This window comes from Populus nigra, chromosome 14 (genome assembly GCF_951802175.1).
Source record: "Populus nigra chromosome 14, ddPopNigr1.1, whole genome shotgun sequence".
NCBI lineage: Eukaryota > Viridiplantae > Streptophyta > Magnoliopsida > Malpighiales > Salicaceae > Populus > Populus nigra.
Genome location: NC_084865.1, coordinates 3,890,712 through 3,903,272, shown reverse-complemented (window position 1 = coordinate 3,903,272; position 12,561 = coordinate 3,890,712). Strand labels below are relative to the sequence as shown.

Sequence of the window (12,561 nt, the reverse complement as noted above, 5' to 3'; positions counted from 1 at the left end):
ACATTTTGTCAAGTTGTTGCCCTAAGCTGTGCATGTGAAGCTAAAAATCAAAAAAAGAAGAAGCTTGACAACAGACAAGTAGAAATTAGCCTGGGAAGATCCATCAAACTTCAATTCAAGACTCACGGGTTGTTTTACTATTCAAAGTCCATATCAGGACAGATCAGGAGCTGTGACCTAACTCCGCCTGTGACTAACTTTGTTTGTTTTCTGGGACTAGACCGGCTGCAACCCTTGTCAGTATATTGCTACCTAGGTCCTATGCAGGGTTTTTCCTGGTTGGTCTGTAAGTAGGGTTTTAAGTGGGCTTCGGTCTGAGTTGGTGATAAACAGCTCAAAATGCTAGATTGGGCTTTCTAACATGATATGGACACAGGATACTGGGATGATGTGGCCTTGCGCTTCTGTTTGCTTGCTTGAGTTTTGCGATGGGTCAATCTGCATCTTGTATCTGTGTGCTTTCCATGGCGAACGATCTTAGATTGTTGTTATAGAGATGATGATGATGATATTTTCACCGAAAATCCCCCCTGAATAGACACAACTAAGCTAATTGGCCTGTCGACAAAAAAAAGTTCAGATAAAAAAAATGTGCAGCTGTTAACATGTTTTCTACCGGCGAGGAAAATTTCTGTTGCGAGCTCAAAATATGAAGCCGCTTGACAAAATAGAACAAGGACTGGTGTTGTACTTGAGGGCCTAGCTGCTGTGGTCAATTGTGTAACTTGTTTCACCCCCGTCTCGGGTTCGACCCTTTATGTGCACGTCTGTCACCCCCGCGGTGCCTAACCTGCCCCTGGGCTTGCAGGATGTCCAGTGGGCCGTAGGGAATAGTCGTGGTGCGCGTAAGCTGGCCCGGACACCCCACGTGAATAAAAAAAATAATAATAAATGTTAGAAAAAAAACTGTGAATACTATCTAAAAATCAAGTTAAAAAGTTGAGAGATATATGTAAATTAAAATATTTGATTAAGTAATATGGGGAAATTTTTTTTAAATTTTTTAATTATATAGCAATTAATTTATGTTTTTGTAAGAGGATTACTAATTTAAATTTTATTGAAACAAAATTATTTGTTGGTGTAGCACCCGACATGAAAATGGAACCTCTAAAACTAAAGGGAAATATGAATAAACTAATAATCTTAAAATACAAATTGGTTTTAGAGATCTATGTAAGGGCTAATTATATTTAAGAGAATATAAGAATCACTCTTCTTTGTATCATTTTAAAAGAAATGTTACCTTGACTATTTATTTATTGTAAATTTTCTTTTACGCATGCCTCTAACATGCCTAATTATTTTATGAGTGTACTTGCAAGTTGTATATTATTGGTGGATGTTTATCAAGTTAGTGTTGAGTATTCAATCAGAAGTCTTGTAACTCGATGATTTTATTTATTTATACATATATATTGACCTTTTTAACATTATTATTTATTTATCTCTCTTAAATAAAAGAGTTTGTGATTTTTATAGTTCTTTTATAATTTTCTAATTAAACTTGTAACCCAAGTTCAATAATTGCTTTTTATATATAATTTTTTATTTTATTATATGATAACAAAAATAAATGTCAAAAAAATCTAGCACCAACCGAACGGTGGTCCATTTATTTAAGAACACAATAATCTTGTAGAAAACAAACTAAAATAAATAATGATACTCAAGTTCAATTAACCAAGTCAACCCACCAAGTAAGTGAATTGGGTGATGAATATTCTTTTCAAAAATATTTTTTGTTTAATCATACAATATAAAAAATTGACATTTGTAAAATTAAATATTAATCAAATATCAAAGTTTTTGTTTGAGACTACAATAAACTAACAAATATCAAAACAAAAAAAAATGATATGGGCTAATTCAAGATCAATAAAATATTGGAGGCTGAAACTTAAAAAAAAAACCAAAAATAAATAAATAAATTAAAAGAATAAAATTTTTTAAAAAATAATTTTAAAAAAACTCAGACACCCAAGCTTATTGGCCCAGCATGCATTGGTTCTTAAAAAAAAGTCTAACCGTGTGAGCTAAGGGAAGCTCATGCGCCTAGATCAATTTTTTTTTTTTAATAAATGGTGGATAACATATTATTTTTATATTTTATTTTGAAACAACAAATTACACAAGTGCTGCTTCACTTATTTTATTTATTTTTTAATCTGGCCATCGTAGTTGGTTATATTATGGACAATTAATTTTAGGGCTTAAAAACCCATTTCTCACCCTTTTCCATCAAAATACACCAAAGAAACACCCGTAGCATCTCAAGAAACTCATTTATGGTCCTAAATTAGCGTATAAATGGTTTTTTTTTAAAATCAACTTGAGTAAAAAACATTCACGGGTCATGATCTATTTATTTTTACAAGATAAAAGGAAAAGGCTTAAATAAATCTTTTCTCGTAGAATGAAATCCATGAACATCACGAATAAAGAGTTTCATTACCGAAAAGTATATGCTTGCCAACATACTCTCTCCCCCTATACCCTTATGACTGTGTTTCTGCTCTCTAGATTTTGGAGATTAAAATGCAAGAAAAAAAAGTTTTGGATTGAACTATTTAAGACCCAAACCCAAGGAACCAAAAATGACTTTTACCAAAACCCCAAAGAGGAAATTTGTGGAGAATGTGTTGACACAAATCTTTGTTTTTAAAAAAGACCTCTGAGTTTTTGTGCAATACAATTCAATCCTTTAATTATTTACAAATAATAAAATTGAGTCATTTTGTGTAAATGAGCACCAAGACAATTACAAGACATAATTTTTTAGATTAAAATAATTACATAAAAAGCAAACAAACAAAAAAACATAAACTCTATATCCTAATCAACACAACATCGAGGAATCCAATTAAAAAGAAAAAAAATTGATGATTGCGGGGAAAAAAAAGAAAAATAAAGATCAAAGTTAACACTAGTTTTTTTTTAAAAAATAAAAGGTATGCCATTGTTCATTGTTTTGAGTTTTGATCCCTTCACCTTCAACTCCTTGCAAACAATCAAATTAATATTACTTTTTATGAAATTAAACATCAAGTAAGTGCCGAGATGGTTTGAAAATATTACAATAGCAAAATTAAAGACAAATCAAAAGAAATTATTATCCCAAAACTCTAATTAACCCAACATCAAATAATAAAATTGAAGGGAAAAAAATTCAGCAACCAAATTTAAAAAAAAAGGAAGATAACAAAAAAAACGTTGTGCGATTCTTTTATATTTTGCCTCATGATACATTAGTATTGTTTTGCCTTGCAATCCATGATGTTTGCCACACAAGCCACAATACATTAGTGATGGCTGGAATGTTCTTTTTTATAAAAAAATTAATAATACCCAAATCAATTTTTCTAGAGTTCTCATATAACCTCATCAAAGCCTCGACAAGTCAAGAAAGACAAATAATACATAAATTGTTGCAGAGCATCATGGTGGCCAGTATTGATAATCATCGAAGCATCTCGGCCATGACGGTCCCTTCCTTGACAGGGCATTCTTACAGCCTTGCCATGTTACTTTCCGATTTTTCAAAAGGGGGATAAGCACATGTTCCTTATTCCACAAGCAATTTGTGCAACCACCGAGAGCACAGATGTTCTTCGGTGTGAATTGTGCATGTACATGTTTTTTTTCTTTTTTTTTAATATATGTTTTTTATCTTATAAGATCCTCCAACACTTGATTTATTGGATATTGTAATTCATAATTTATTATGATTTTTTTTTTTTATGTATATGGTTATCTTAATTTCATGATCTAAGTTATGGGCTTGGTGGGTTAACCTAGTTGACTTAAATTTTTTTTTGTCTATTGTTTTAATTTTTTTTTTTTCAGTTTCATCATTCAATATTTTCAACATTTGATTGATTATAAAATAAGTTTTTTAATTTGTTATATATGCCTTTTCCTTTTTAATTCAAATTTTTATATTTTTCTTAGTTTTTTTTATTGTTGTTATTTTTTATTGTTGCCGATAAAAAAACTGTTTTGTTGTCAAAACAAAAATAACACATGAATTCGAAAAAATAATTTGGATGAGAAAAATACATTTCTCCTCCACAATTTCATTTATCATTTTTTAAAAAAATATTTATTTTTATTATCATATAATTAAATAAAAAATAAATTTTAAAAAGTAAAGTTTTTAAACTTGCTCAGGTACATAACCTAGATCACGGGTTGAGCGAATTAATCTGGTTTAAATTGGGCTCAATCCAAAACATCCTTGTTCCTTTTTTTTAGTTAAAACAATGTTAAATAAACGTGGTTTATGAATCTTTAAAACAAAAAAAGTTGAGTGTGTTCGGTATTGTGGTAGCTTTTGTGGTTGTGGTTTGAAAACAAATATTTTATAAAAAGTACTTTTAGTCGAGGTTGGTTTAGAAAAATATATGTTTGGTTAAAACTGTGGTTGAAATTGAGGTCGAACAAAAAATAGTTTAATATGTTTGGTTAAGAATGTTTTCTATGGCTTCCTTAGCGTACAACAATATCAAGTAAAATATCATCAGTAATAAAATTGGGATTGCGATCAAATTCTGCAAATGCTACGTCATCATGTAATCTTCTTCTAATATAATTATGTTGTATCATTGAATAATGTTAAACACTAGTTTTTCAAATAAAACACAATACCTGAGAAATTTTGTTGAATTTTTTTATTTTACTAGGTCGAACCTAATCCAATGCATTTAGATTGGGCCCGGAATCCATTCGGGTCATGAACAGTAGAGAGTGAATTACTTTCCACTTCTTCACTGTGTGGGGGGAGTGAATTATAATTTATTTTTCACTATTCACATGAATAGTAAAAAATGAATTAATTTATTTTTTACCTTTCTATGTTTAAATAAACAGTGAAACAATTGAATTAATTAATTAACATGAATAGTAAACATAGAAATTTTGCTTTTGTTAAACTGCATCGTAGCTGCAATTTAAATGGATCCGCTAAAATTAAAACTTAATTTTTAACTTAATTAAACATTAATATTTATAGTTGACTGTGAATTTCAGCCGCAATTTCAATGCCAAACTGGCATTAGTCATGAGTGCACACCTAATTTATCTTGAAACACGATCCAATTGAAAGAACAAATCAACGTGTAACCATGTTAAAGTTGAGTTTAATGATATTTTAAAAAATTCCTCCAGCAAACAAACTAGTTTTTTTCTAGCGGGAATACTTTTTCATGCAGAATTGAGAAGTTGTTGATATATACATGATATGAAATAATTTTAGGTGTATGTCAATTGAGTTTATTTATTTTTTATTAACATAAATATCTGAATCAACTTATATATATTTCAATTAATTTTATTAATTCTAAAATTAACGATCATATAAATTTAAAGTTTATGAAACTCAAACTGGTAATCTTTAGAAAACAAATTTAAAATCTGATTAATTAAGCTATATCTCTGATAATTACAATTAAATTTATTTTGTTTTATACATTTATCAAATTTTGCATCAATTTTTTTTCCTCAAAATAATGTTGGTTTTGCTGGATAGAATGCGCATATTAGATGGAAGATATGAATGGACCATCCATTAATTTAACTAATCACAAGCCATGATTACTATTTTTAACGTCTCAAATTCCACCAGCCAATTCATGCTTTTTAAAAATGAAAATAAATAAAATTATGGACACTAAATGGATACGACCTAACTCCATAAAAAAACTCGTACAAGCTCTATTGTGAATGAACTAAACCCAACTTGATTCATAATTTGAAACTGGTTTACTCCTATAAATAAAACAATTTAGGTATCATTTGCTGGTGATGCTTGACAAGAAAAAATTAATTTTTTTATATTTTTAAATATGTATTGATGTAAAAAATAAACTTAAAAAAATAAAAAATATTTTAAAAAATAATCATTACTATAATATAAAATATTACCTTAATACTACTCAGTTTGAAATGTTTATACTTTATTGAGAAATGTTTTTGAAGACTTAATTTTGAGAGAGAAAAAAGGTATGATTAAAAGAAATATAATGGAATGCTGCTATTTTTTATGCAAAGTAATTATAAATAGGCACAATAAACTTAGGTGATAGGATGATTTTCAAGTTGATACTGAAAGATGGATTGGTATAGCTTCCGACGGTTTTTTTTTTAAAAAGAAAACAAAGGCTGGTATTAAATTAAATTATATTTTTTATATTTATTTAATCTTCGATAAGCTCAAGCTAGACATATAAGAGTTCTGCTATTATAAACAAACCTCTAGAAAGAACCCAGAGTCCGAGGCTGACTGCTTCCCGTTTAGAGTGTTTCGTATGTTAGGCATTTTTTATGGTTGTGGTTTGAAAAAAGTTGTTTTATAAAAGGTATTATTGATTGAGGTTGGTTTGATATTTATATATGTTTGGTTAAAACGGTAGTTGAAATTGAGGTTGAATAAAAGATAGTTTAATGTATTCGGTTAAACATGCTTTTTAAATTGAGATTATAAAATAATTAAAAAAGATATATATTAAATTGATGATTTTTAATTTAAATATTATAGATTTAACTACCATTATTACATCATTAAATAAATAATACTTTATATCAAATATTTTTTATTATTCCATTAACTTATCTATAATTTCATCACGTATGAAATTCATCTGATAAGAACTATAGTTTCCATGGTTTTTTGAGCGTGCAACAAAATCAAGTAAAATATCATTAGAAACAAAATTGGAATTGCGATTAAATTTCACAAATGTTGCGTTATCTTGTGATGTTCTTCTAATTTATGTAGTGTTATTAAATAATATTAAACACTAATTTTTCGAGTAAAATATAATTTTAAAAAATAATTTTTTTTTACCGGGTTGGACGTGGTCTAGTGAAGACACTGTTCACGTGAACAGTGCCCCAAGTGAATTATTCACCTAGCAGACGCGAGAAGAAGCAGCTCTTAGTTGCTTTGTGAAACCAGCGGTTTCAATCCAAAATACATGGATCCCACACAAACAATTAAGTGTTTTTTTAGTTATCGATGTTTACGCGGTTAGTTTTAAAAACTAAAAGTACAGTGTAAACAAACACCTTCTAATGCTAAGCAAATCGGAAGTTTTATGTTAATTTTAAAAATATAAAAAATTATTATTTAAATATATTTTTAAATAAAAAATACTTTAAATTACAACCAAAACGTAATTCTAAATAATAACAGTAATTTAGATGCACAGAAACAACTTGCTTGGTGACGAATTCGGAACCAAAACACAAAATCAAAGCTGGCGAAAAATGACAATAACAGAAGAAAGAGCTCAACTTTCATAAAAAATATTCTAATACGCGATTGCCGCCGCCGCCTATGAATTCCATGCTCTCCGAACAAAACTTCTCGAAAGCTTTATAGATCGATCGAAGACAGAATGGGAAAATAAATTTACAGAATCAGGACTCAGTTCCCAGTAGAAAATAACCTCAAAAATTCATTGAAAAAACAAGAAAAATGTGTGACGCGATTGCCGCCAAAGAATTCCACTTTCTATTCTATTCCCTCATAAAATCACGTCCTTGTCTCCAAATCAACCTTTGTTCGTCATAAGCCAAAGACAAAAGGAACCAAACCCATCATCAGAAGAAGTCCACACTTGGGCAACAAAAACAAAACAAGACCGATGCAACCTATGTAACTGTAGGCTGTAGCAATTCAAGCCAAACCCCACCCGCACACAGCAGAGCATCGTCTCCTACGTTATTCCCCTTGTCATTTTCACATCCCCAACAACAACAAGAACAACAACAGCAAATCTAATACTATTCTCTCTTCCTCTTCAAGCTTCTCTTCATTCCTTAATCCTTATAAACCATTTCTCGTGCTGTTAGTATCATTCTTCTTCTTCTTGCTAAATCTCTCTTCAGTCTTTCCTCCTTCAAGTCCCATTATAATGTACGGTCAAGATCATCATTTCTTTGCCTTTTTATTCAAAGACAAAGAATCTGAACTGCCGGATCAACAACCCTTCATTCTCGGGGGTCTGTTCCTAGATCATAAAACCATCTGTCCTCCTTCCTTTGTTTCTATAGTTTCTTCAAAGAAGAAGGGAAACAATGACAGTCATTCCTATTTGTCGAAAAGAACCTTGTTAAGGTTTGAGAATATGCGGCGGCGAGGTAGGAAAGGTGGCGTGTTTTTATCTGTTAGCTTGTCAATAAAAGGGGGAGAAGAAGATGGAGATGAAGGGAATGTTGGGGAGTCAATTGAGAGTTTGGGGCAAGATGGGGTTGAGAAAAATGTCGAGTTGGTGGAGGAGAAGGAGGTTGAAGTGAAGAGATCCGGTACTTCAGCCGCGTTGAATACAACTAAACATCTATGGGCTGGTGTTGTGGCTGCTATGGTTTCAAGGTCTTTCTTTTTTTCTTTTTATTGCTTCAAGATTTATGAATCTTTTTTTAAGTTAGTTATAATTGTAGCATCATATATTTGCATCGAATTAAGTGGTAATGCAATTGAAGATTGTTTCGTGATTGAATTAGATTTTGTAAGCAAGAGTTACTTAAAGAGGTCAATTTTTGTTCACTAACTTTGTTAAAACCGGTTATCAGAAGGATTTTAAATAGAGCACTGATTTGATTTATGCGTATCTTTTTGTGTCTGTGTTCTGCTTAATTGTACAAGTAGAAAACTACTGCAGTTTTTCTTTTATACTAAATAAACTTCTCTGATGATTGTCTGTTTTGGAATCATGTATGTCAAATTGCAGCAAGAAAACAAAATTGAGAACATTTCGGACTCCGAATCTTTCTTAAGAGTTCTCTATGATAATTGCTCAACTTTCTTAGAACATATAGTTTTCTTAATGGAATTTATTTATGGTTTCTCTAAAAGTTTTAAAAGCCTTTAGTTATGTGATTTGAACTGTGTGCAAACGGGTTGTTAATTTAACTTTCAAGTCCCTTACACCGTGTATCTCATGTACTGGCTAATGATCCATGTATATGTATTAATTTATTAGCTCTTTTTTGTTCTAATTAATGAATTAATATTTCTTTTGCGTCACATTTCTTCTGAAACAGGACTTTTGTAGCACCTCTTGAGAGGCTGAAGCTGGAGTACATAGTTCGCGGTGAACAGAAGAATCTTTTTGAGGTCTTCAAGGCGATTGCGGCGACACAAGGGTTGAAAGGTTTTTGGAAGGGAAACTTTGTCAATATTCTTCGCACTGCTCCATTTAAGTCCATCAATTTCTATGCTTATGATACATACAGAAATCAACTTCTAAAATTGTCTGGGAATGAGGAAACCACAAATTTTGAGAGGTTCCTTTCTGGTGCTGCTGCTGGAATTACTGCTACTTTGCTTTGCTTGCCGATGGACACTGTACGTGGTTAACTTAGACTTCAACTCTCTCTTCATGATTTACTGCCATGAAATTCTTTAATTATTTTGATTTCGATTGTTTCATGTTCTGTATTATGTTTGTTACATCTTAGTTTTACTGCCAATAGAAGTGGTTGGTTATTTCACGAGTCACCACAGGACTTGGAAGTACCATACTTGACTAAAGCACTGGTTTCTGACCATTAGTTTGAAGTGAAAATTTTGTGTTGGAATGTTTAGGGACCATTCATTAGGGTGTAAAAGTTGTTCTTAGGTATCTTTGTTGTGTTTGTGACACAGAGGGGGGCTGTTAGTAGCTCAAGAAAAGAGCTTTTGTACATATAGCAATGGTAAATAATTATTAGTGGACGAGAAGAGAAAAAAAAAGGAATTGATACTGATGAGAAAGATAAAGTTAGAAAATTGTATAAAAAAAGATAGAGGTGGACAAACAGAAGAGGGGGTGAGAAAAAAACTCCACTCAGCTCTGAACTAGTTGGGGCAGCTGTAGAGAGAGAACAGATAAAAAAGATATTGTACAGGAAGAGAGTGACAGAGACTTAAAAAAAACTAGGGAAAGACATAATACTATCTATGATAAGGGGTGAAATTTTAAACCATCCCCATAGGTGAAACTTTTCCTCCCTTTGGGTAACCAAATGGGTTGAAAGCTGGCGAGTTTTTCCTTTCATTCCCAAACAAAAACAGCCTAATGTTCACATCTTACTAAGTCCAGCTCCCTCTGGAACAATCAATATCAATGCATAATTTCAAGGAGGGCACCTGGGGATCTTAGATTTGAATCTGTTGCATGTTACTTGGCCCAGGTCCTGCCGAAGCCCGCTCAGATTTTCACCAATAAAATCTGCTGCATATTCATGTGGTTTGCTAAAGCCTCCTTAGCCATTACTGAATTTTCACGTAGTTTACTTGTTGCAGTCATGGATTAAGTTAATTCCCTCATTGATTTTATAGAAGTTGTGACATCCATCCAATCACCTGCAAGGCTGCAAATTGGATGTAGGTCTACAAGCTCTAGTTACCATCCTTAGAGCTGCAAGTTGGTTAACATAAAAGAACCAACACAATAATGATTGCACTACATTTTACTCTCATTCTTCATATTTAATTTACTTTCTCAGCTTTATCATGTTATGGTGGGATTTTTTTTAATGTAAATAATTTGTAATTGATGCTAAAAAATGTGAAATTTTACAGATAAGAACGAAGATGGTTGCACCTGGTGGGGAAGTTTTGGGTGGTGTAATTGGCACTTTCCACCACATGATCCAGACAGAAGGTTTCTTTTCTCTTTATAAGGGTTTACTACCCTCGTTAGTGGCAATGGCTCCTTCAGGTGCTGTTTACTATGGTGTTTATGATATGCTAAAATCAGCTTATCTACACTCACCGGAAGGAATGAAGAGAATTCAGAACATCAAACAAGAAGGTCAGGAATTGAATGCATTGGAACAGCTGGAGTTGGGTACCATGAGAACATTGATTTATGGGGCAATTGCTGGTTGTTGCTCTGAAGCTGCAACGTATCCATTTGAAGTTGTGCGGAGACAGCTTCAAATGCAAGTCCGGGCAACAAAGATGAGTGCATTGGCAACTTGCATAAAGATAGTTGAGCAAGGAGGCATTCCTGCTCTTTATGCAGGTTTAATTCCCAGCCTATTGCAGGTATGACGATGCATAACTTCTGTGTACATGAACTGTTCCTTTATTTTATGAAGTTTCTAGCTTTAGATGATGGTCCAGAGAGTTTGCGGCTGAATGCAGTATTCAAACCATAAAGCAGTTGCCGCTTATCTTTCTTATTAAGCCTCAAAACTGCTTTGTTTTGACTGGTTGTGGGTCTGCCCCACCATTTTTTGTACTGCATAGCTCATCGAATTAGACCTTAATATAACCCCTCTAGGTGAAGGCACCATGTTTTGTACTTGCATAGCTCCTCGAATTAGACCTTAATATAATCCCTCTAGGTGAAGGCACCATGTTTTGTACTGCATAGCTCCTCGAATCAGACATTAATATTGCTCCTGTAGGTCAAGGCACATAGTTACCTTTATTGTTCAAGTCATATACAAGAGCCATGATGTTTTCTACTGTAATCTCAACAATTAAATCATCTTCAAGGGCCATTGAAAGGAAAGTTACTGAATAATGGTAGAAAATAGCAAGTCTCTTTGGTATTTGCCTCTACTACAACCCCACTTTCACAATCATGTACCTTAGGAACTTCTAATTTGTCCAATCACACATCATTTTTCATGTCGTCTTCTTAGGAGGGCAAGGGTATATTGATTACTGTCAGCTGCTTTCTAGCCCCACCTTTCCGGCTACTATTCAAAGCCTCTTATCTGTTTCAAATTCCTAATATGTCCATGAACAAAACAGTTTTTAAACAATGAGAAATCAGAATCTAGGATACGTAACTGCGTTGTGTCAAGATATTTTGTTTTGGATTTGGCGCCTTTAGTTGCCGAACTAGCTGTTGCGATTTATTTTTTCCAATATTAAAAATTTGACAAAAGTTGAAATAAATCTCACTTAATTAGCTTAAGTTTGAAACGTTGATGAAATATTCTCATATGAAATTAATCTGGGACCTGCTACTTGTTCACATCTTTATTACCTTCCCGGCTCTTTGGAGCTCTCCATAATTCATATCGAAATCTATTTGTTCTCAACCCTTTCCAACCCATGTTTTTTTTCCCCGAACCTGCAGGTTTTACCATCAGCTTCAATAAGTTACTTTGTATACGAGTTCATGAAGATAGTGCTCAAAGTCGAGTCGACATAGACAAAGCCTTGGAGGGGGCTGATGTTTCTGAAGTTCATGGTGTCTCAAGTGGTGTTTTCTGGGACCGTTTGGACCATTCTAATATACCTCGTGTACTGTTTTTTTCAACAGAACTGAGGGAAAATAACCCTCCATTGGTTTCCAGCCTTTCCCTGGCATTTTTATAAGGAGAAGTGAAAGGGAAAATCCGAGTTTAGTATAAAAGAAAATGGGAGAGAAAAAGGCATTGAATGCACGTTTTCTTGCAAGTTAAATGCTCTGTCCCTGTTGCATAGGAAATAGAAATCAATCTTGCAATTGTTGCTGACTTTTCATGGATTGTCCATTGCAATCACCTGAATCGAAAGTTGTAACCCTCTGTTGAGAAGTAGAGAGTTGAATGCGTTTCAGTTGACTTTGATAA

The 12,561-nt window shown here is 32.5% G+C and overlaps 1 protein-coding gene across 1 annotated transcript; it reads left to right on the top strand.

The window, feature by feature from the left end:
• Positions 1-7,369: 7,369 nt before the first annotated feature.
• On the top strand, positions 7,370-12,561 carry LOC133672455 (probable mitochondrial adenine nucleotide transporter BTL3). The gene is made up of 4 exons (XM_062092878.1): positions 7,370-8,374; positions 9,046-9,349; positions 10,568-11,035; positions 12,084-12,561. The coding sequence occupies exons 1-4, from the start codon at positions 7,917-7,919 to the stop codon at positions 12,156-12,158; spliced, it is 1,305 nt and encodes a 434-aa protein (XP_061948862.1). The 5' UTR covers positions 7,370-7,916; the 3' UTR covers positions 12,159-12,561.